Genomic DNA, 24,000 nt, shown 5'->3' on the forward strand with positions numbered 1-24,000 from the left:
ATCAAAGTACCGGCACGCTACTCTTTTCCTCTCCTCCTCCTCCTCCTCCTCCTCTCATCATTACCTTGGTGTCGGTCACAAAGCATCGTGAGGCAGTGACCTCTGACCCTGTCTTACTGGAAGACACTAGTCCACTCCTCCTCCCCACCCTTCAGTCCTGTCAGGTCTGATATAGACTACATCTTGATATAGGCTACACCCAGACTACATCTTGACTGTCCCTCCTAAAGACCTCTTCATCCCTACTACCCCCTGTACAGTTTCTCTACTGTAAATAAACATATAAAAAAATAGTAAGCAATTCTTCCTTCTTCTAGCAGTGTGACTGCCAATGGCCCCTGGTCCAGCATAGATTTGTGTTTATGATGACTGATGGATAGATGATTCACTTACTTAGACAAATGTACTTTCACTTTGGTTAAAAAATGTAAATGGAACCTCATGGTTAATGCGTGATGGATTGTGTTGAGTGTTAATACGGGTGCTTCGCAATAAAGCTTTTTTTCTGTTACTGTAAACATGACGCATTCAACAGTAAAGGTTATTTACTGCAAGCGTGATGCTTTCAAATTAACGGGTGATTTGTGTGAGTGCTTGTTTTCCGTCCCGTTTAAAATGAGTTTTTAATGAGTTCACAACCCTGATTAAGTCCGGGAACCTTGTTTTTAATTAACTTTTGTTTACAGTCACTGAACCATAAACATATGCCTAGTTGAGCTAATCTAAAATTGGAAACAGGTGGCAACCCGTGACTGTCATGCTTTGAAAATGACAATGTGATCACGTCGCGTCGACAACATCGCAAATGTGATCGCATGCCGTGAGTTATTCTCATATCCTCTAATCTTCACTTTCAATGTTTCATAGTGAATTCAAGAGGAAGCTGAAGTGGACCTAAACAAGTTGAGCAGTTTGGCTCGGGGAGTGCTTTTAGATTAGATCAGCTCAGCAGAATGTGAGCCAACCCACCCCTCCAAGTCCACAGTAGAGGAGTGCCAGACCCAGTGCTCGGCTACAGTTTCCAAGTAAAATAACTATTTATACAGAGTAGCCAGCAGTAGTGACTCAACGCGCCGTGGTGCACCACTGCTCCCATTGAATGTGATTAATAGTAAAGCAGCCGTTCTCTTCCTCCTCCTCCTCCTCCTCCTCCTCTTGTTGTCGATGGAAACCTCTTCATCGCGGCCCCGGCTGTGTTTAGGGTCAAGGATGGAGAGGTGGAGGAGTGGAGGGGTGGAGAGGTGGAGGGGCCAGAACAATACAAAACAATACACCCCCTAGCCTTCCTTTACCCTACAGAGCAGTGACCCCCGCCCCCCCCCTCCTCCTCCAAGGCCCCACCAAGCCTGGAGCTCTTCATTACGACTGCTCACTGTTAATGACCGGGGACAGCAGAACACAGCACCAAGCCTCCCCCCCCCCCACCCTCCACACTGCCACCCCCACGCCCCACCCTCCACACTGCAGCGGTGGTCAGCCCCCACCACTGCCCGCCCACACCCCACCCTCCAGGGTGGTCGGCCTCACCACTGCCCCCCCACACCCCACCCTCCACACTGCAGGGGTGGTCAGCCCCCACCACTGCCCCCCCCCCGGCCTGCACCCCTCCCTCCACACTGGCCCCCCACACCCCACCCTCCAGGGTGGTCAGCCTCACCACTGCCCCCCAACGCTGCTTGCTCCCTTTTCTCCCTCCTCCACACATCTTGAGGTCGGGGGGGGGAGGGGGCTATCTCGTCCCCATGCCCACCCTCTCTGTGGGCTCCAGAACAACAACAACAACAACAACAACAACAAAGACAAAAACCAGGAAGAAGAAACTGCAAGGTTTCTGGCCCTCCATTAGGAAGACAAGTGGTACCAGATGCCCCCCCTCCCAAATCCACCCCCTCCCCCCCCTACCGTATAGCTTCTGTGGCTTCTGAAGGCTAGGCCTAATTTTGACTGCTGAGACCACAGACCACATCCTTCAAAGCATGTGTGATGCCATTTTAGAATGCCACGGCGGTCTATGATTAGCCCAGGAGTTAAGACAAGGCGCTCTGTATTGTGTTACCACGGAGATCACTCACGTTGATCCGGTAAGCGTTCTATGCATTTGAAGATTGTCTGACTTTAGTCGTGGCAAGCAACAGTTTGACTTGAGTTATTTGGTGACACTTTATATTAAGTTGCCCCTAGGTCTGTGTAGTAAGGCTGGAGTTACTGTAGTACCATTGTACTCGCACAGTGTTTCCCCCGGGATTTTGTGAGACTGGCGGGTGGACCACGTATTATTATTATTATTACTATTATTAGACCATGGTAAAAATGTTAACAAAGGTCTGAAATCGGTTCGTTATAATAAGAACTTTATTTGCATAGCGCTTTTCCTGCAAACGTTGCAGCTCAAAGTGCTCCAATCATTATATAATCATAATTGAATCATGAATGAGTCATTTAAAGGCAATATTAAAAAGATGGGTTTTTAGTCTTGACTTGAACATATTTGCTGAGGTTGCATCCCTAATGTAAACTGGCAGTGCCTTCCACAATTTGGGTGCAGAAAACGAGAATGCAGCCTCACCATCTCTTCTTTTGTACATGTGATACACAGAGAAAACCAGCGTCAGAAGACCTGAGAGCTCTATTGGGCTGATATGCTAGTAAAAGGTCTTTCAGATATTCTGGTGCTGTGCCAGTGAGAGCTTTATAAACAAGCAGAAGGATGGCGGGACAAATTAGACTATGCCGGCCTGCCACAGTCTCATCTCTGAAACACTGATTCACATAATGACTAGGTAAGTGGAATTAGTCCTCCTTTACACCCACAATGCAATTACCAAGCTGTACCGTGTTAATAGAGTAATTACAGGGTTATTATGACAGTTATAACTGCGCCCTAATGCACAGCATGATCCAGTACCGTCTATTTCTGCTCTGTGAAAGGCCACTTGACACGTGTGTGACATAGCGTTCCCCTCCAGCACACACACTGTACGCTCTGTCTAAATGACATGCTTCATAACATCCCCCTGTTTGCCTTAAGCTCCCATTGTGTTGTGATGGACATGACGTGTACTTGAATAGCGTCTGTGGGATTTACTCAGACTGGCTGTGTAATATACAGCAGCCTGTTTTGTCGCTGCGTTTTATCGCCATGGTGATGAAGACGACGACCAGGGCGCCGTCGTCGTTAGCGTGCTGTCAATCAAAAACCACAATGGCTGTGGGTTTGTCCTCCTCTAGACGGCAGAGCCACAGCAGGAGAGGCTGGTGGAGGTGGGAGACAGAGGACAGGCTCACTGCAACGCCTTGGAGGAGGAATGGTATCAAACAAGTGGATTCCTCATTCTGTTCCATGTGTTACAATTGTGACGCCTCCCACTCTGCCTGCATATTGGCTGTGGCTGGAGCCTGGGCAGAGTGGCTGGAGCCTGGGCAGAGTGGCTGGAGCCTGGGCAGAGTGGGTGGAGCCTGGGCAGAGTGGGTGGAGCCTGGGCAGAGTGGGTGGAGCCTGGGCAGAGTGGGTGGAGCCTGGGCAGAGTGGGTGGAGCCTGGGCAGAGTGGGTGGAGCCTGGGCAGAGTGGGAGGAGCCTGGGCAGAGTGGGAGGAGCCTGGGCAGAGTGGGTGGAGCCTGGGCAGAGTGGGTGGGTCGTTAGGTTGAGTGGTGTCACCTAGGTTTGGGGAGCTGGGGATGTATATGAGAGGGGTGTCCTCAGCTCTCTCTCTCTTCCTTCTATATGATTTGGGTTCCGTTGGTAAGGTCTCTGGGTACTTGGTTTTTGGGGCCTTTCAGTTTTACACTACATACATCCATACACCTCTTACACATACAACATACATTATACAACCATTCACTCATTTGCCTACACTACTGATTCTTATCCATAATCATATACATGTTATTTAGTCTATTGTGGACTCCCTTATTTGTTACTACCTTCGGGTGTGTAACAAATTGGGGGCTCGTCATTTTGTGTTGGACCTTTTGTATGGTTTGCTTGGTTTGTTGATTGATTCTTACTGGCAATGTTGGTTTGGGATACTGTGAGAGCTGTTTGGCTCTCTTTGGTTTTGGTTTGCTAGTTTGGTTAATTGATTGGTTGATTAGTAGGTTAATTGGTTGCCAGTGTTGGGAGTTCCACATGTGTGTTCATTTGTTCTCCTCTGTTTGTTTTGTTGGAGTTTGGTTGTGGAAGAGTAGATTGTTTGTCCCCAGATTTCCTTTAGGTTTAAGGTTGTTGGTTTAGTTATAAGTCAAGTATTGTTTGGTTGAGGTTTAGGGCTGCAACTAACGATTATTTTGATAATCGATTAATCTGCCGATTATTTTTCGGTTAATCGGATACAAAAAAAAGTGGGGAAAAAAGATTTCTTTTGCAAATTTTCTTTTATGTTTTCTAAATCAGCCAGGCCTATGTATATACTATACATGTGCAAAATGAATAAGTATTAATAAAAAATAAAAAATAATATAAATAAAAAAGGCTTTGCTACATCAAATAGGTATAACAACAGGCCATGGACTATGGCGGTAGATTGTTTCAATAAAGTAGTTGAACTCTAGCTCAATACATGCATTGTTTTAGGTAATAACTTTGCTTAATGTAAAGGTCAGTAACCCAAAGTGCAATATAGGCTACAGACAAGACACTAATGTTTTTATATATCAGATATGCTCCAAAACAATGCAATGTGTCCTCTCACTCCATACCAGTGGAGGCTGGTGACTTCCAGAATTGAGGAGGCCAATTTTTTTTCCGCTTGCTCGCTTCACTCGCGATGGAATATTCCCTGTTTTTCTTATCTGTCTTTGTTAAAAATTATTAATTTGTGTTTGGCGGTACTGAAGGGATTGGGACACTCTCAGGATGGTGGATGAAGCAGCTTTTATTGCCTGCACAATGATCAAATAAACAAAACAATTGGCATGAATCTCTGGTCCGCCTGCAGCAGCTATTGTCCCTTCTGCTCAGGCTCACAATAGGGATGGACGGTTTTTCGGTTAAACCGAAAACCGGGGTTTATAAAAATAGAAACGTTTTTTTATCAAAACCGTCTGAAACCGTCTTTTTTAGAAGAATAAAATAGAATAAGAATAAAACTGGAACATGTCACATGTTTGTCGTGTGTGAAAATAACAATGATACAGTCTGAATCTGCCACGCAATGAGTGAGAGGTTTGGTCAGTTGTGAAGAATAACTGAGGATTAATATCTAATTGGGATTATATTTAAGGGTAACGAATCACTCTATGGGAAAGATAGTTGCCTTCAGTTATTGGTAGATAGGAAAGGTTTTTTACAATTACTCGCTTACATTTAATAAGATCATTTTCGCTGCTCTCTGTAAAGCGCATTGGGTCACTTTTGTGAGAAATGCGCTATAGAAATAAAATGTGATTTGATTTGATATCAATCAATCAATCAAACTTTATTTATGTTCTATAGCACAAATCATGCATTGAATGTAACTCCAAGTGCAGTATTTACTAAACCACAATATAATAAAACAAGAGCTATACGGATCAAGAGTGTTTGTGCACAGCGCCACTGTGTGTGAAGGCGCTACTGAAAGTGATGACAGAACGCATGTCTCAGAAGATACGCGGTCACTTAGTGACGCAAATGTAGTTCTGTATTTATCTCTATCTGTATTAGTACATTTATTTTGAAAGCTCTATTTTGACAGCTCTACCATGGGCACTTTTATTTTGATGGGGCATTCTTTGTTGATTGACTTACGACAGTTCAGGACGAGTCAGTCTCGCGGCATGTGGTTTTTATGAAAAGCTTTAAGTATGTTCACTGCATAATTCTAAGTCTAATATTTCAGTGATTATTGAGCAGTATTCAAATATTTAAATACATTGAGCAGCAGCTGAAACTTTGTCTAAGAACCAAGATATTGAGAAAGCAGTTCATTCAATGAAGACGCTGTTCCAAGAGATGATCTTCCGTGCAGGCGTGCACCCTGGATCAGCGGAGCTGGTGTGTTAAGTGTTCATGTGTTTTCATGTATGGTGTAGCTTACAAAGGTCTGCCTTTCCACTTATATTTGTGAAACTAAGTAGCCTAAATGTGTTGCGACTGTGCTTACGATGTTTTAATGGTGTTCGACATGAGTGTATTGTAGCAGTAGGGCTCAATTATTTGAAATTGGCGCTCTTTTTTTTTTTTTTTTTTTTTTTTTACTGTATTTTTCGGTTAACCGGAAAACCGCGGTTTTACTCTCTGACGGTTTTTCGGTTTCAATAATTGGAAACCGTCCATCCCTAGCTCACAACATTCACCACAACATACTACATACAATCAATGACATGTCAAAAGCACTCAAACACTATGTCAATCAGACACACAACATACAATTCAGAACAATACTTCATCCATTTCTAATATTTATCCTGCAGAACAGCACTCATACGCGTGTGGCGGAAAAAGGTACTACATGGAGGCCAGGCCTCCTGTTCCCACCCATTTTCAGTGATTTGGCCAATCACATATTGCCATGAAAAAAATTGCATTACATTGACTTCTATGAGAAACCACTTTCCGACAGGAGGCCTGGCCTCCGTGTAGTACCTTTTTCCGCCACACGCGTGTATGAGTGCTGTTCTGCAGGATAAATATTAGAAATGGATGAAGTATTGTTCTGAATTGTATGTTGTGTGTCTGATAAAAAATATAATTATTGCTTTTTTAAATCTCTCTCTTCTCTCAAATTATTGGGGAGGCCAGGCCTCCTCCACCTCTATGGAGGAGCCTCCACTGCTCCATACAATAGGCTAGGCGACAGTCAGTGCCTCACTCTAACTCACGGGTAGCTTGGTAGGCTACCACTAGCTAGCCTTTAGCTTATCACCTCTGCTCTACCACTGACGTTAGCCAGCTAGCTAAATACACTTGTCATGCAATATTGAATTCATGAATGCGAGCAAACACTCACTGGCTATCGCATTACATTACAGTCATTTAGCTGATGCTTCGCCAGAACTCACACTAACGCATTTGCATGGAGAGCAGGAGACCATGGAAGGGCTGAGCCCAGCAGTACTTATATAATAAAACAATAGGAAGTTAGCTGTAACCCTCCTCTATAGAAACATAGTTAGTGCTCTGGTTATCAGCACAGCTACGCAGACTACAGCTGGACGAGCAGCGTAGTGACAGTCAGCTATGATTCGCGATGCCTACACCGGCCGCAAGACAGCGTGGCGTGCGTCAACATGAAGTAGGTTTGTTATGGAAACAAAACCGGACAAAAAAAACAAAAACAAAAACGACGACGAATCGATAATGGCATTCGTCGCCAACGAATTTCATTATCGATTTTTATCGATTTCAGCGATTCGTTGTTGCAGCCCTATTGAGGTTGTTGGACTGCGATACTTTGTTGGGATAGTCAGTGTACTTGGTAGGAACCGTTAATCCCCTGTTAGGTGTAGATGGCTTGTTCCCAATAGGGGAATTTGTCTTGGGTGATTTAGTGTGGCTGCAACCGTGGGTAGAGCATTTGTCTCAGGGGCACGTCCATGGTCCAGGAGGGGGCGCTGTTTTGCAGTGTTCTCTTCTGCCCACTGGGTTTTAGTGCATAAATACCTCCCACCAGTAGCGGCACGAAGACTAGGGTTTGAGTTAGTTAGTTAGTTATCTTTAAGTTAGGGCTGGGGAGGTTCCAGGTAAAGTGGGCTGTCTGTCCTATACTTAGTTATCGCAGTTTGATGGTCTCAGTGTTAGGGTTTGTGATTTAGTTTTTTTTTCTTTGGTTGCATAGGTTACTATGGCCTCAATTATAGAGGAGTTTGTGAGGTCCCCATCAGTAGAACTATTGGATCGGTGTACTAAGGACCAGTTGTTGTCTATTGCGGAACATTATGCGATTGCAATTCCTAGTAAAAGACTTAAGGAAGATGTCATGGCCAGTTTAAAATCTGGGTTGGTAGTGGGAGGTGTTCTCAAACCAACTGAGGAAGTTCAGTCTGGTGTGTTCACCACGTTAACGTTTGAACAACAGAAAGAGCTTTTGATGTTTCAGTTGGAGCTTGAAAAAAATCAAACAAAGGACTGAGCTTGCTAAAGTAGATTTAGAACACGAGAAACTACGTATGATCAGCGAGGGTAGGCTGCCCAGGTCATCTAATATGGAGGATAGGGTCGACCTGTTGGGGGCAGCTACATCGAGTGATTTAACGAGACAGTTGCGTCTGCTTCCACCATTTAATGAAGAGGACCTAGATACATTATTTTTATTATTCGAGCGTTTGGCGGACGGTAGAAACTGGCCTGATGAGGATCGTGCACTAATGTTACAATGTGTGTTTACCGGTAAAGCCCAGAAGGCTTACTCTGCGTTGGGTCCCGCTGATTGTAAATCTTACGAACGTATTAAATCAGCGGTGCTTAGAGCCTATGAGCTGGTACCGGAAGCGTATAGACAGCGGTTCCGAACATGGGAAAAGGGAGATAATCAGTCTCATGTGGAGTTTGCACGTGATCTGGTTACCCCGTTTACCCGGTGGTGTTCGGCATCTGAGGTAGAAACGTGCACGCCGACTTCTTCCTCCACCAGCCTCCCCTGCCTCCCCTACCTCCACCAGCCTCCCCTGCTTCCACCAGCCTCCCCTGCCTCCACCAGTCTCCCCTGCCTCCACCAGCCTCCCCTGCCTCCCCCGCCTCCACCAGCCCCCCTGCTTCCACCAGCCCCCCTGCCTCCACCAGCCTCCCCTGCCTCCACCAGCCCCCCTGCCTCCACCAGCCTCCCCTGCCTCCACCAGCCCGACTGCCTCCACCAACCTCCCCTCCACCAGCCTCCCCCGCCTCCACCAGCCCCCTGCCTCCACCAGCCTCCCCTCCACCAGCCTCCCCTCCACCAGCCTCCCCTGCCTCCACCTGCCTCCCCCAGCCTCCCCTGCCCCCACCAGCCTCCAGCACTGTACTCTTTTTAGAGACCTAACGTTCATACCATCCGCTGCCTCACCAATCACTTTAAAGCCCCTCCTGTTCCCCAACGATCGTCTCCATGTCCACTTGTCCACATGGATCAGGCTGGGAATGTCGGGAATGTTCTCAAATGGCCTCCACCCATTGGTCCAGGAGACTCAGCCCTTTGATGTGTGTTGTAATGAACCGTGCTCGTAGAAACACCGACCGGGCACACCTGTCAATCAACACATCTGGACAGACTTAACTTAGCAACAGGGAGCCGCCTTGGGTTTTATAGTTATCACCTGAAAGGTTGAAAGCGCTCTCGCTGGCCATTGGTTACGGAGGCGGGGTCCTCGCTGGAAGCTCCTGAAGGGTTTACAGCACCTCTGTCAAAGTGATCTACATAATATGTGTTCCCTCTGAAAGATGGGCTTTTCACAAACATTTCCTGGCACTTAAGCCAGGTTCATTACCCACGGAGGCTGCTGCTGAAATGCTCAGGCTACTGCTTTGTGTGTTATCTAACGTAGCATCAGCACAGATGTGTGCATCAGACAGACAAGAAAAGAAAGAAGAGAAAATCTCCCGGTTTCATCTGCGATAGGAGGCCGTGTGTCCTCGAAACGTCCTCGCCACATGCACACACTGATCTTATCGATTCATAACTCATTGTTTTACCGTGCTAACATAAAAGGGAACACAGAACCCGGTCCCTGGTGGCAGCAGAAATCCGAGGATGGGGGGATGGCTTGTTGTCACGCGTGGAACGTAATGAGAAATGGCGGTGTCGAAAAAAACTACTTGTTGTTACCGTCCCTCATTCCATTCCATGCGCTCCAGCGAGCCCCTCCTCCGACTTCTACCAACCGCCAGCCTCCTAACTAGAGTGTTAGAGTGTTACCACTCCAGAGAGCAAGAGCTGTTGATATTGATTTATCACAAAGAGAAGCATGCAGGGAGCTACGCGGGAGTAGGGCAAGGTCACTGCCTTACATAAGCATTAGCGGTCACTAAAGGTAGCGGATAATATACCTGTCAGAGTGTTTACGCTAGAGAGAGAGAGAGGGGGGGGGGGGGTGACTTGACCACGCTTCTGTGCACTCACATGGCCTATAGCACCTCTCAGGGTGCTAAGGAGACTCTGCACAGCCGGCCTGCTAAAGACTTTCTCCCTCTTTCTCCTGACCTGCTACTCGCAGAGGAATGCTACAGTAACACATTCAATGTTCGATCCCTCACTCGTTCCTTCGTTTTTGCATGACTCTTTCTTTCGTCCGCCGGCTGCCTGCTGTGCAGCCACGTCCAGACAAACCCAGCGTCTTTCTCTCCTTCCAGACAAACCCAGCATCTTTCTCTACTTACAGTCCAGAAGCGGGGGCCTACGTGCAAGGCCAACGTGAGGCCAGGCGCGGCGCGTGCATGTGTGGAGGAAGGACACCAAAGACAAACCGGTGCCGTTAGTCTGCCCTGAAGACCGCACAAGACCGCTCCGCTGCCAGCAGTGCCTACAGTAATTACAGGCCAGGGAGCGAGGGCGGAGGACAGACCAGGGAGCGAGGGCGGAGGACTGACAGACCAGGGAGCTGCTCTCCAGGCTCAGCTGAAACTCAACCCCCCTATTTCAGACGTTGCTGTTTGCTCTCTCCGGTCCAGCCCCATGTTTAAAGGCACTATTATTTTTGGGGGCTGCGCCGCTCCTCGGATTGGAGCGGCTGGCCTCCCTTCTGTTTCTGGTGCGGAGCCTGGGGAGCTGTTAGCCTGGTGAGCTGTTAGCCTGGTGAGCTGTGATGTTGAGTAGTTCTGTCTTGTTCTGGCGTTGTTTTTAAAAGTGGGTTACAGTAGTTTTACAACATCGTCAAGTTATAGACAATACAACAGTTTGCCAAATCCATTTGGATTGTCAGCTATCCCTCTACCCCCCACCCCTCTCTCCACCCCCCTCCTCCCTCCACCAGTTCTTCAGATCCTGAACTGCGCTCCACAGTACGTAGTACGGCCTGTCCTCTACCTATCTACAACGTCCTGGGGTTGTTCTGACAGAGCGAGGCAGCCCCATTCGCTCACTCAGCCCCACATTTACACCCTCTCAAACACGTCTCTGAGGTCTGATTGGTTCACTGACCGATTCTCCGAAATCTGATTCGCCGCGAAGAGGCTGCGGCCGGCTCCAACACGTCGTTCTCAGCAGAGAGGTTTTTCCCGGAAGCCCGTCACAGTCATACCCCGCTGCCAAGGCCAGCCCCCAGAGAGCCAGCGTGCCTGGCAGTGATGCAACGGCACTGCTCACTAATCAAATAAGAGAGGATTTGCGCTGCCTAATTTGCACATTATTGGATTGAAGCTTCTTACTTAACTTAACGGCTTCTCTGTTCAGGAACTACCTCATTCCCCAGCTTCCCAGGGCAGCTTCCTCCCCGTCTCAAATTATAGTTGTTGAAACGAAAGTCTTGATTTACGACAGGCTGCCGATGACAGTGACGGCCAACAGAGCCGGTAATTCCCCCGGGACAATTGACCCAGCCCCCCCTCCCCCCCCCGGTGTCTCCTCTAACGGATACTGTTGTAGATGAACTGCTGTCCCCCCCTCCCTCCCTCCCTCCCTGCCTGTCTTTGCTCATCCTCTCCCTGCGCTGTGGGCTCTGGTGTGTGTCCTGGTGGAGCTCTGATCCCGTTCCAGCTGAAGCGTCCGTGTGCGGGAGGGAGGCTGTAATTGGCCTGGGAGGCCGGGGTGGGTGGAGGCCGGGGTGGGTGGGAGCCTCGCTGTCCGTGTGATCAGGGCATGACTGGAGACTGCAGGGGCAGGCAAGCTGGAGCCTGTAGACTAGTGGGGTCAGACCTAGTTCCTCATTGACACACATGCGCGCGCACACACACACACACACACACACACACACACAGAGTGGGGAGGTTGAGCGTGAGAAGAGTGTGCAGGGACAGTGACGACTGCTGCGGTGATCCTGGTGTCTCCTGCCCCGCTGGGGGAAAAGTGGATCAGGATGTTGAAGTTCAGTACCACACACTGCTCCAGGTCTGTACTGCACTTTAATGCGTGTGTCGCTCTGCGCTTCAGGGCGATCATCAAAGCAGGGGAGAAGAAGGAGGGCTTTTTTTGGTGTAGAGGAGACGTTCAGGGGGAACAGAGAGATGATTTGCATTTCTGCTGGCAGTGATCCATTTTTTTTTGGGTCTCTCTTCTGCACTTCTCTCTGGCGGTGGGGTTTGTGCGTTGACGTTGTTAGAGAGTTTTGGTTTCTCTGAAGACGAGGGGGCTTAGGCACGGACCGGTTGTCGCACATCTGTGCTTGTGTGGTTTTATCCTCTTCACGCTTATGGGCATATTTTCTTCTCTTTCTTTCATCCGACTTTACTTATAAAGCCGCAAATCTGTATGAGACATCATAAGATGTTTACAAAGAGGATTATTGGAATCATTTGGCTTTTTCCCGGGTTTCTCTTTCGTTGTTATAAGACCAGCCAGTTGGAGAGTTTAGTCACAAGAACGTTTCTGTTCTTTATATTTATCTGTCTCTCAACCCGGGATGTGTGAGTGTGTGTGTGTGTGTGTGAGTGTGTGTGTGTGTGTGTGTGTGTGCGGGGCGCCAGACTGACGCAGAGAGTGTTTTCACCCTACTGACACATTCTCTGGCTGGCACAGCTGAGTGTGATTGTCCCATAGTGGGTCAGATCTGTCTGTCTGTCTGTCTGTCTGTCTGCACTGTCCACAGTCAGATCTGTCTGTCTGTCTGTCTGCACTGTCCACAGTCAGATCTGTCTGTCTGTCTGCACTGTCCACAGTCAGATCTGTCTGTCTGTCTGCACTGTCCACAGTCAGATCTGTCTGTCTGTCTGTCTGTCTGTCTGCACTGTCCACAGTCCTGGCTGTCTGTCTGCACTGTCCACAGTCCTGTCTGTCTGTCTGTCTGCACTGTCCACAGTCAGATCTGTCTGTCTGTCTGTCTGCACTGTCCACAGTCAGATCTGTCTGTCTGCACTGTCCACAGTCAGATTTGTCTGTCTGTCTGCACTGTCCACAGTCAGATCTGTCTGTCTGTCTGTCTGCACTGTCCACAGTCAGATCTGTCTGTCTGTCTGCACTGTCCACAGTCAGATCTGTCTGTCTGCACTGTCCACAGTCAGATCTGTCTGTCTGTCTGCACTGTCCACAGTCAGATCTGTCTGTCTGTCTGTACTGTCTACAGTCAGATCTGTCTGTCTGTCTGTCTGTCTGCACTGTCCACAGTCAGATCTGTCTGTCTGTCTGTCTGCACTGTCCACAGTCAGATCTGTCTGTCTGTCTGCACTGTCCACAGTCAGGTCTGTCTGTCTGTCTGCACTGTCCACAGTCAGATCTGTCTGTCTGTCTGTCTGCACTGTCCACAGTCAGATATGTCTGTCTGTCTGCACTGTCCACAGTCAGGTCTGTCTGTCTGTCTGTCTGTACTGTCCACAGTCAGATCTGTCTGTCTGTCTGTCTGCACTGTCCACAGTCAGATCTGTCTGTCTGTCTGTCTGCACTGTCCACAGTCAGATCTGTCTGTCTGTCTGTCCGTCAGACCACAGTCAGTAGTCGTCTGTGTGTCAGTTGGTTGAGTATGGCATTAACAACACGTAGGTTGTGGGTTTGTTTCCTGCTAGGGCCATAAATACACACACACTTCAGTGACGACCGATACCCAAAGTTCAGTACTTGGAATTGGTATCAATAGTGAAAGTGATACCGGTGCGTCCCTATACTCAACTATGCAACTGAGCCCCCAAACAAAGAATGTCAACTCCTCAATTACAGCATGCAAAGTTTCCTCCCAAACTTCTGCTGTGCTTTGCTCTTGAAAGAATGTCCTCAGCTTCTTGCATAGTGAGGTCCTTTAAAAAAGAAAGAGAAAAAAAAGATGTGGATTTCACGGTTGGTTGCACCCCTATTCCATCACTCCTCAGGGGATGGTGGGAGAATGACAGGTAGGCCTATTGGTATTGACAGGTCTAAAGTGGTTGAGTTCCCCTAACATCGTTCTCTCTTTCTCTCCCTCCCTCTCCATCCCTCTCTCTCTCCTTCTCTGCCTCTCTCCTTCTCTCTCTCCCTCTCTCTCTCTCCCTCCCTCCCCCTCCCTCCCTCCCTCTCTCTCTCTCTCCCTCCCCCTCCCTCCCTCCCCCTCCCTCCCTCTCCCCCTCCCCACCATCTCTCTCCTTCTCTCCCTCTCTCTCTCTCTCTCTCCCTCCCTCTCCCCCTCCCCCTCCCTCCCTCTCCCCCTCCCCACCATCTCTCTCCCTCTCTCTCCTTCTCTCCCTCTCTCTCTCTCTCCCTCCCCCTCCTTCCCTCTCCCCCTCCCCTCCCTCTCTCTCCTTCTCTCCCTCCCTCTCTCTCTCTCTCCCTTCCACCCTCTCCCCCTCCCCACCATCTCTCTCCCTCTCTCTCTCCCTCCCCCTCCCTCCCTCCCTCTCCCCCTCCCCACCATCTCTCTCCCTCTCTCCAGCCACAATGAGCGGAAGGTGACCTGCAAGCATCCCGTCTCAGGCTCGCCCTCGCAAGACAACTGCATCTTTGTCGTCAACGAACAGTAAGTCTCCTCATTTTCTCTCTCTCTCTCTAAGAATGTCGCCCGACCGCATTTTTGACTTCTGCAGTCATGTCCTGCAAAACTCAAAACGCCACTCCGTATTAGTCACAGCCAACAAACGCACCACTATTTACCACACAAAAAAAATCTGTCCCACGAGTTGAATGCCGCTACTGTGTCCTCTCCTCCCATTGTCCATAGTCCGACACCTTGTTGACACGCCAAATTCCGAAAATAAACGTCATCCCCTCTCTATTGTCTAATAGGATTATTGCCGGGGGGCGTGAATATCACTTAGCACTTAATGGCTCCAGTATGTATGAAATTGGACTGATGTTTTTTTTCTGAGTGCATACAGTAGTTAGTTATGTGGAGAGAGACTCGGGGACGCTGCTAGGAGCCTGAATACAAGAAGCTGAATACAGGCCATTGTAGACCAGAAGGCATCTGACCGTCTGCTGATGTGTCCATTGTGCTGCGGTTGAGAATCGTCCCGTCACGTCAACCTGGGGGGATGAGTTTCCACTTCTTCTCTCACCTCTATGCCCCCTTCTGCCCCCTTCTTTCAGTGTCTGAGGGGGGCATGTGACTGTACTCTCCCCTGCTTTCAACCAAAATCCATCACATGTCTCGTCCACATGATTGGATTGGAGTGCAGTCACCTTAACCTTTCACTGCAGGCGAAAACACTCTCCTGCTACCCCCCCCCGTCCCCGTCCCCGTCCCCCCCTCCTCCCTACTCCCCTCCTATCTCAGTAAAACCTCTCACGACCCCAGGAAGCATGTGATTAACTCCTGAAAGGTCGGCCAGCCCCCCGCCTCCCTCCTCACCTCGCTGCGCCGTGCCCTGGACCGGTGGCTGAGACACACACACACACACACACACACACACACACAGACAGGTACGCTCCCCTGAGACCGCCTGGCCATGACAGGGTCTTCAAACAGACTGGAGAAAGAGGGAGTGTGAGTGTGAGTGTGTGTGTGTGTGTGTGTGTGTGTGTGTGTGTGTCTGAGTGTCTGAGTGGGTGTTTGTGTGTGTGTGTGTGTGTGTGAGAGAGAGAGAGGATGTGGAGCTCCAGCCCCCTTCACGGATCACCTTACCTGCCAAGCCCCGCCCCGCCCCCTGACAAATGGCATGTTCAGATCCCTGCTCCCCTCGGAGGAGATGAAGGTGGGAGAGGAGGACGCCTCAGTACCCGTGACTCTCCAACTCCCTCACACTCTTCACCCCGGCCAGGCAGGACAGTTCCCTTACTCAGGTTTCAGGTTCACCAAGTGTCAAACCTTCCCTTCCTTAACTGTGAGAGCTTAGTTCTTTCTCTGCTTCTAGTTAAACCAACGCAGACAGACACGTTTCTACGATTTTTCTTTTCTTTTCTTTTGTCCGGGAAAAATTCTCCTCAAACCAAAATAACTCCCTCTCTTCATGGAAATAATACCACTCCTAGTAAAAGTCTGTGTGAGGCATGACTTGGAATTTCTTCATCGTCCGCCACGAATGAGGAAAAAACAACTTGGGGGGGGGGGGGGGGGGGGGCGTCTAATGTTGTGGTCGGCCCCCAAAAATTTGCTTGTTTTTCTCCCCATATCATATTATATTAAGTGATGAAACCGTTGTTTCACCACATACTGTTATTGCAGAGCTCTCGCAGCCCCGACGAAAAGATGGAAATAGAAGTAGCAACAACCCCCGGTGTGATGTGTTTGTTGTGCCAGCTCTGTCAAACTGCGCCCTGTCGCCACATTCCTCTCCATACTGCGACTCAATTACCTCGCACGCTTGTCCCGCGTTTTTCGCAGCGAACCACGCCGTGCCAAAGTACTGCTGATGATTTAAATGTAATTAGTATACAGTACCAGTCAAAAGTCTGGACACGCTTTCCCCATTTCGTTTGAAAAGCCGTAGAAGTTAGAAGACAGAGAGTTTCGTTTTGGAGACAAAGTTAGACGCGTACAGGCCAAGGCCTGGTGTCAGTTATGTAAGTCGTTGATGTGTTATTGAGACCAAAATCTCAACAGTGTGTTATTTTTTGTCGTGAAAGTAATAAAGGAGGAAATCTATACTGGAGCTAGTGTGGAAAAGACAGAGGCATTTTCACTGCCCCCCTCCCCGGATAACGAGCCCTTTTGAAAAATTTGCCTACTCTCTAATCGGCTCTGCGCTGAAGAAAATGGGCGGAAAACAGATTACCTAGCTGCAGTTCCAATCCTCCACATGTCACATCGCATGTGAGACAGAGTGGCTCGGAAAACCCCCGGCAATGAAGCACGGATTATCCCGACTCATTTAATAACACTTTCCCCACTCTTGTAAAAAAAGAATAACTGCTGAGAAAAAAAACAACTTAATGTTTGTTTTAATAAGACTTGCAATAAACACATGTTAGGGCAGATGTTAATTATTTATTCTACCGATAAATAAAATTCCGACTGAGGAGAAGCAGAGTTAACAAGCCTACAGTGTTCTGCCTTCTATCACTCCTCCTTTGTAAACATCCTCTTGCGACATGCGAGTCAGAGCTCCTCTCCGCCCCCCCCCCCGCCACAGGAAACGTCAATCCCGGCGTTCAGCCGCCACTCAGGCCCGAGCTGAGCCCGGTGGTTCTGAACGCCTGTCAAGGTCGCGAAGGCGCGCTGACGACACATGCTGCCCATTTGAGTCCATCTGTCTTCGCGCGACGGGACAAGCCCCAGAGAAGGGATTAGGACAACACGTTGGTATTAGTTTACTCAGAGATATTTCCTCTGACACGCTGCTCTCAGACCTGCTGTCGACGCTGCCGAGATGTCATCACGACTCATCACCACTTTGACAGGCAGTCTTTCTTTAGTGTCAGCAGCATGTCAGTACTGTGAGACAAGCTAGGGGTCATATGTGTCATCTATAGACATATCTGTGACATACTAGAGTTGTTTGTGGTGTTAAATAAGCAGTTGTGGATACTGTTGAACATAATGTGTAACAAGATTCAATTTACCTAAAAACTAAAAAGCTGTTCATACATACTATGTTTCCTCCCTGTTTTGTAGCGTGAAGTTGGTTCATCCAATGTTCAGCAGGTAATACAGGCTTACATGGATGCTTGTGTCATGCTATGTGTTTTGCATACGACACTGGCACATCCCTGAGTGTTCTGTGTCATCGCACACTAACAACAGACAGGTCGCTGTTTGGAATGCTTTGTTGCCTGACTTCCTGTTATGCATTTGCATTGCGAAGTTTCTGCTAGTTATATGTTCCTGTCTGAAACATAGTGTGTGTGTGTGTGTGTGTGCGTGTGTGTGTGCGTCAAACCAACAACCCCCTCCTTCGCACTCTACTGGCTCCCGATAGCAGCTCGCATCAGATTCAAGACCCTGGTGCTTGCCTACCAGGCAGCAAAAGGGACAGCCCCTGCCTACCTGCAGGCAACGGTTACCCCCCAAACCTCAGCCCGTTCACTCCGCTCCTCCACCTCTGGTGGTCGACTGGCCCCACCACATCTACGCCAACACGGCAGTCGCGCTGCCCGGTCACGTCTCTTCACTACACTCGCTCCTCGCTGGTGGAATTAACTACCCCCAGCTGTCAGAACTGCAGAGTCACTCCCCATCTTCCGTCGGAGACTGAAGACCCATCTCTTCAGGCTACACCTTAACTGCTAAATGCCAAAAATGTAAAATGTAACCACTAACTGAAACAAGATCAAGTCACACTTTATTGACGCACAACACCTCAACAATACCCTGGGCCTGTTTTAAACGGTCGTACACAAGCATCTAGACATAAAGAAACGGTGGACGCCGTAGCGCTACGAATCCTCCTAGTCACTGCTGACCTCAGACCAGTTCACAGTTCACCTCAGGCCTATGGGTGTGTTTTTCCTACCCGAGCACAAGCCCTCCTCTCCCCTGGAGGGTTGGAAGGTCTTTAATAGACTCACACGCCGTCTCCACACCACTCTGAGAAGCGTCAGACGAGTGTGATATGCATTTAACACTTTTCTAACACTTTCCCGGAGCTGCTAACTCAACTCGTTTGTCGTACGATCGCCCCCTAACCGTGTCTCCGAAAAAAGCACGAACCTGTGGAAAGTTCTGGAATGTGTCGGTCTTGTGTTCGTGCCTCCGATCCCCTTTTGGAAATACCACAGGCAGGTAGAGGTAAGAGTTCTGGTTCCTGTCCCCCCCCCCCCCCCCCCCCCCAGTTGCCGTGCCAACCTAACAACAGTTTTCGCGCTCTGCGTTGTTCAAAGTGCTGTGGAAACCGGTATTCCGTGTGATCTGTTGTGTTGTGCTTGCCTGGTCTGTCCGTTTGTTGGGAGATGAGTTTGAAGGCCAGAGGTTCACTACGGAACAAAAGTCTTGTGAAGCGTCAGTGTTTCAGTAGAAACGCTGAGTGGCTGGTTTAAACTGCATTCTCAGCCAGTCAGTTCAGTTCCCCCCCCCCCCCCCCCCAGAGCCCAGCCACACTGGCCGGGTAATCCCTCTCCACCTCTTCTTCACACGCACACACACACACACACACTCTTGTACACACACCATTGTACACACACACACACACAACAATATTGTATGAACACACGCACACACAGCACCACTGGTTCCACCCACCAAGGGGCCGAGCACAGGGGGTTGGGCACATCCGGGACAGTGGTTGAATAGTGTGGAGTTAATACAAGGCCTTGTGTGGTGTCATTGGTGTGAGCACACACACACACACACACGTAATCCCCCAACCTCAGGGCAGGCAGGGCTGTTCAGAGTGTGTTCCCTCGGCACAGAAGCTCTACCAGCTATAGAGCTGTGGTACCCTGAGTCTGCCTAGGCCTCAATGGGCTGGGTTCACAGACCAGGCTTAAGCCCAATCCTAGACTAAAAAAAGCTTCTTCAATGGAGGAAGTGGGATTTAGTCCATAACTAGGCTTAAAGCCTTGTCTGTGAAACCGGCGCTAGGTTTGCCTGGGCCTGCTGTGGTACCCTAGGTAACCCACCCCAGCCCAATGACCGGAAAGTGACCTGCAAGAATGTTTTTTTGTTTTATTTAGTTTTTTTTAAGGTTAGTTTTTTCTCAGTGGGGCAGTCCCAGTCATATGTTCCCATGTTATTGGATAGAGACAGTGAAGACAGACAGGAAAGTAAGGAGGAGAAGGCCTGTCAGCAGGGCACGGGCCAGATTTGGACCCATGCCAACATGGGCATATGTGTGCGCTGTAGACCGTGGTGCTAGACCACTGGACCACCCCAGACCACTGCAAGAATGTTTTCTACACTTAAGGGCACCCGAATGGCCAGCAGTGACCCTGGCCTCATACACATAACTGGAGTGCTGGTGTTGGTCATGAGCAGCAGTGACAATGTCATGTCCTGCCGTGCTCCTCTGTATGAGGCTCAGAGAACACCACAGCGGGGGGGTTGGGGGGGGGGGGAGAGAGACATGCTCATCTCTGGCGTAGAGTACAGTACAGGACTAGACGTCTAGGGTGTGTTAACTGTATATGTAGAGTACAGTACAGGACTAGACGTCTAGGGTGTGTTAGCTGCACCGTAAGGCCCTGTGCTGCTGCTGCTGTCCATCAGAGATGATGACAACTCACACAAGATGACTGTGACAGAGACGTTGGGAAACGAGACAGAGAAAACAGAGACGTGGTCGTTGATGAAGAAAGGATTGTCACCCTCCCCATGTGGGCCCAGCGTGTTGACACGTCGAGGCAGCCAGCCAGAGCGGTGTCGTGACGAGAGGGGGGACGGAGGGAATTAGCGGTCTTCAGGGTGTGTGGGTATTGTAGCGTCGGGGGCCCTGAAGCATCGTTCTGAGTCCCAGAGAGACCCGACATGACCCGGGCTGGCGGTAACTCACAGTGCCGAGTCTGTCCCTCTCCCACACGTCTACCAGCACCAAGCCCCCACACCACATCCCCCACAGCCCCCCTGCTTGACTGATGTCCCACAAGAATCATCATCAACAGATTTTCTCCCCATCAACATCTGAGATCTCATTCTCTCTCTCTCTCCCCCCCCCACCCTCCCCCTCTCTCTAGAACACATCACGAGCTCCCTTTGAGTAGTTCCACAGACATTTTTTTCCCCTAAATTGAGTTTTAATGCCTCACTTATTTCTCTGGGACTATTTTAACTCGCTGTCTCTCACTCTGCAATGAGAGGTGATATACGCCCCCCCCCCCCTCCATCACTCCTCTCTCCGCTGGTGTTCACTTCCTGCCTGCAGCCACAGCCACGGCCCTTATGCGACAGCGGGGCAATTTTGAGGCGTTCACACAGCTTTTTAATTTCAGCTCCAGCAGAGTGATTATCGCAGCCCGAGTTAATTAGCAACAAAGCCCACACGCTCGCACACACACACGGCACATCTGAGGGCCGGAAATGGGCTATTGGCTAAATAGAGCATCAGACAAAGCACAGTCTCTCACATCTAATGGACACAGTCCAGTCTCTCTCTCTTCTTCCCCCTCTCTCTCTCCCTCTCTCCCTCCCTCACTCTCTCTCTCTTTCACTCTCTCTCTCTCTCTCTCTCTCTCTCTCCCCCTCCCTCCCCCTCTCTCTCGCCCACTGACAGAACAGAGACACGGTGTGACACACCATTGATTAGTGTTCAGTCAGGATTCGGGCCTGTCTGTCTGTGGGGAGTGATGGAAACCTCCCGAGACCTCAGCAGAACCAGAATAGAGAGAGAGAGAGAGAGAGAGACGTCTCACCACCACCACTCTCTACACACCAGCACCACAGTTATTTGAGGGGGAAATAAGAGAGAGAGAGAGATGAAGATGAAGAGAGTGAGCGTTTCAGCTCCAGAGAGCATTAGTCACCACTCCGCCGCTCCACCGCCTCGCCGTGTTCACCAGTCCCGTCTCTAGGAATGTGTCACTTCCACACAGAGGGGGGGATGCCTGAAGTAGCTCACCCGTTTTTAGAAGCGGTGATGAGCCTTAATTGGCCCCGTGCGGTTTTCTCCCCCCCTCCCACGTCACCCGTCGTGAACTTACAGCACTTTGTTTTTTATACCAGTGTTGCTATGTAGTAGTTTTCGGTCGACATGGCAACCACCACACACACACTGTATCTCCCAGACTCGTAAACGTTTCGCTCCCAACCCCGACTGTTGGTTCAGCCTTCCCTTGAAAGAACGGTAACCTCAGACCCCGCGGTTGAGATTTGGTTCTTCTTCTCTGTGATTGGATGAGACGCTTTTGCTGCATCGTCACCTGTCAGTGTCCTGCACGCGAATGACCAGTCATCCTGTCTCTGTTGTTGATATCTGATACCCCCTCCCCCAGAGAGACCCCCACTGTGACCCTGTCTGACAGTAGCCCACTGTGTGTTGGTGTTGGAACCCTTGTAGTCCTCTTTGTGTTTGCATACCTGTTGTTGTTGTTGTCGTCGTTGTTGCTGTTTACTTACCCCTGTTGTGCAAGAGCATGCAGTCTAATCAGACTCTGAGACTGTCACTGTGGTGTGGATGGATGGATGGGTGGATGGATGGATGGGTGGATGGGTGGGTGGATGGATGGGTGGATGGGTGGATGGATGGGTGGATGGATGGGTGGATGGGTGGATGGATGGGTGGATGGGTGGATGGTAGGGCTGTTACGATTCGTTGACGTCGCCGATGTAATCGACTACGTCAATACGTCGACTTGCGTAATGTGCGTCGGTGTGTCGTAAATTACATTTTTTTAAAATATATATATATATATATATTTTTTTTATTTATTTTAAATAAGCAAAAAAAAAAAAGCTAAAAAAAAAAGCTAAAATGAAATGGCCTATCACAGCAGTACGTCTGCAATGAACGAGCACCTCAAGCGAAAGCATCCTGGAGCTCTTTGTGAAGACAGCCGCAAGATAGCACCACCGTAAGTCACCTTGTATTTCTGTTCACTTTTCCGGCCGTGTATGAGTGAAAAATGGATAGCTACTAGCTAATGTTACACAAGCAATGTAGCTCACCACAGTTTGTATGTCTTGTCTTCTGGTGTTAGTAACGTTAGCTATGTAGCTGGCTAGCTACGGTAGCCTATTGTCATTGTGGTGCTCGCACCTACTGTACGTTATCTAGCTCGTAGCTCGCATGCTACGTTAGCATCAATTTAGCTAATCATAACATAGCAGCGAGAGTAACGTTAGCTAGCTATGTAGCTACTAGCTAGCTATGTGTTGTGGTGATGGACAGACTTCTAAATGGCCATGTTGGCATTCAAGTTGGCTAAACATAGCAGTGAGGTGGAAATTAAGGGGCCTACACATGATTTTTATTTTCATTTTATTTTTATCGAACAGTAAAACAAAATATCGTTAAATTAGTCGTTAGACTAATCGACTAACCGGAAAAATAATCGCTAGATTAATCGTTAGAAAAATAGTCGTTTGGGACAGCCCTAGTGGATGGATGGGTGGGTGGATGGATGGGTGGGTGGATGGGTGGGTGGATGGATGGGTGGGTGGTTTGGTTGGAGTATGGAGGGGTGTGTGTATGGAGGGAGGCTGTGTGTATGGAGGGATGGTGTGTATGGAGGGGTGTGTGTATGGAGGGGTGTGTGTATGGAGGAGGGTGAGTATGGAGGGGTGTGTGTATGGAGGGATGTGTGTATGGAGGAGTGTATGTATGGAGGGGTGTGTGTATGGAGGGGTGTGTGTATGGAGGGGTGTGTGTATGGAGGGGTGTGTGTATGGAGGGATGTGTGTATGGAGGGATGTGTGTATGGAGGGGTGTGTGTATGGAGGGATGTGTGTATGGAGGGGTGTGTGTATGGAGGGGTGTGTGTATGGAGGGGTGTGTGTATGGAGGGGTGTGTGTATGGAGGGGTGTGTGTATGGAGGGATGTGTGTATGGAGGGGTGTGTGTATGGAGGGGTGTGTGTATGGAGGGGTGTGTGTATGGAGGGGTGTGTGTATGGAGGGGTGTGTGTATGGAGGGGTGTGTGTATGGAGGGGTGTGTGTATGGAGGGGTGTGTGTATGGAGGGGTGTGTGTATGGAGGGATGTGTGTATGGAGGGATGTGTGTATGGAGGGGTGTGTGTATGGAGGGATGTGTGTATGGAGGGGTGTGTGTATGGAGGGGTGTGTGTATGGAGGGGTGTGTGTATGGAGGGGTGTGTGTATGGAGGGGTGTGTGTATGGAGGGATGTGTGTATGGAGGGGTGTGTGTATGGAGGGGTGTGTGTATGGAGGGGTGTGTGTATGGAGGGGTGTGTGTATGGAGGGGTGTGTGTATGGAGGGGTGTGTGTATGGAGGGGTGTGTGTATGGAGGGATGTGTGTATGGAGGGATGTGTGTATGGAGGGGTGTGTGTATGGAGGGATGTGTGTGTATGGAGGGGTGTGTGTATGGAGGGAGACTGTGTGTATGGAGGCAGGCTGATGGCTTAGTTACGACAGGCGCAGTGGGACCCAGGGCGTCTGTCCTTGTGCAGTGACCTGGAAGCCGGTATATCTGAGACAACTCCACGTCTCCTCCACTGCAGTGTTTCTGTTCTAGTCTGTGTCTCTCCTCAGCGGCGTTCCCTGTGCGCCGCAACGTTGTGCCACAGCCAGAA

General features: G+C 49.4%; 1 protein-coding gene across 1 annotated transcript in view; it reads left to right on the forward strand.

Moving 5' to 3' along the window:
* Positions 1 to 24,000, forward strand: part of LOC308170482 (pleckstrin homology domain-containing family A member 5-like) — a gene marked incomplete at its 5' end in the record, with an annotated part of 152,999 nt that overhangs the window by 69,607 nt on the left and 59,392 nt on the right. Inside the window, 1 exon segment of the mRNA XM_080545270.1 lies at positions 14,378 to 14,461. Coding sequence (XP_080401396.1) covers positions 14,378 to 14,461 — 84 coding nt within the window.

The sequence above is a fragment of the Nansenia antarctica genome, assembly GCF_963989245.1.
Source record: "Nansenia antarctica genome assembly, chromosome: 14".
Lineage (NCBI taxonomy): Eukaryota > Metazoa > Chordata > Actinopteri > Argentiniformes > Microstomatidae > Nansenia > Nansenia antarctica.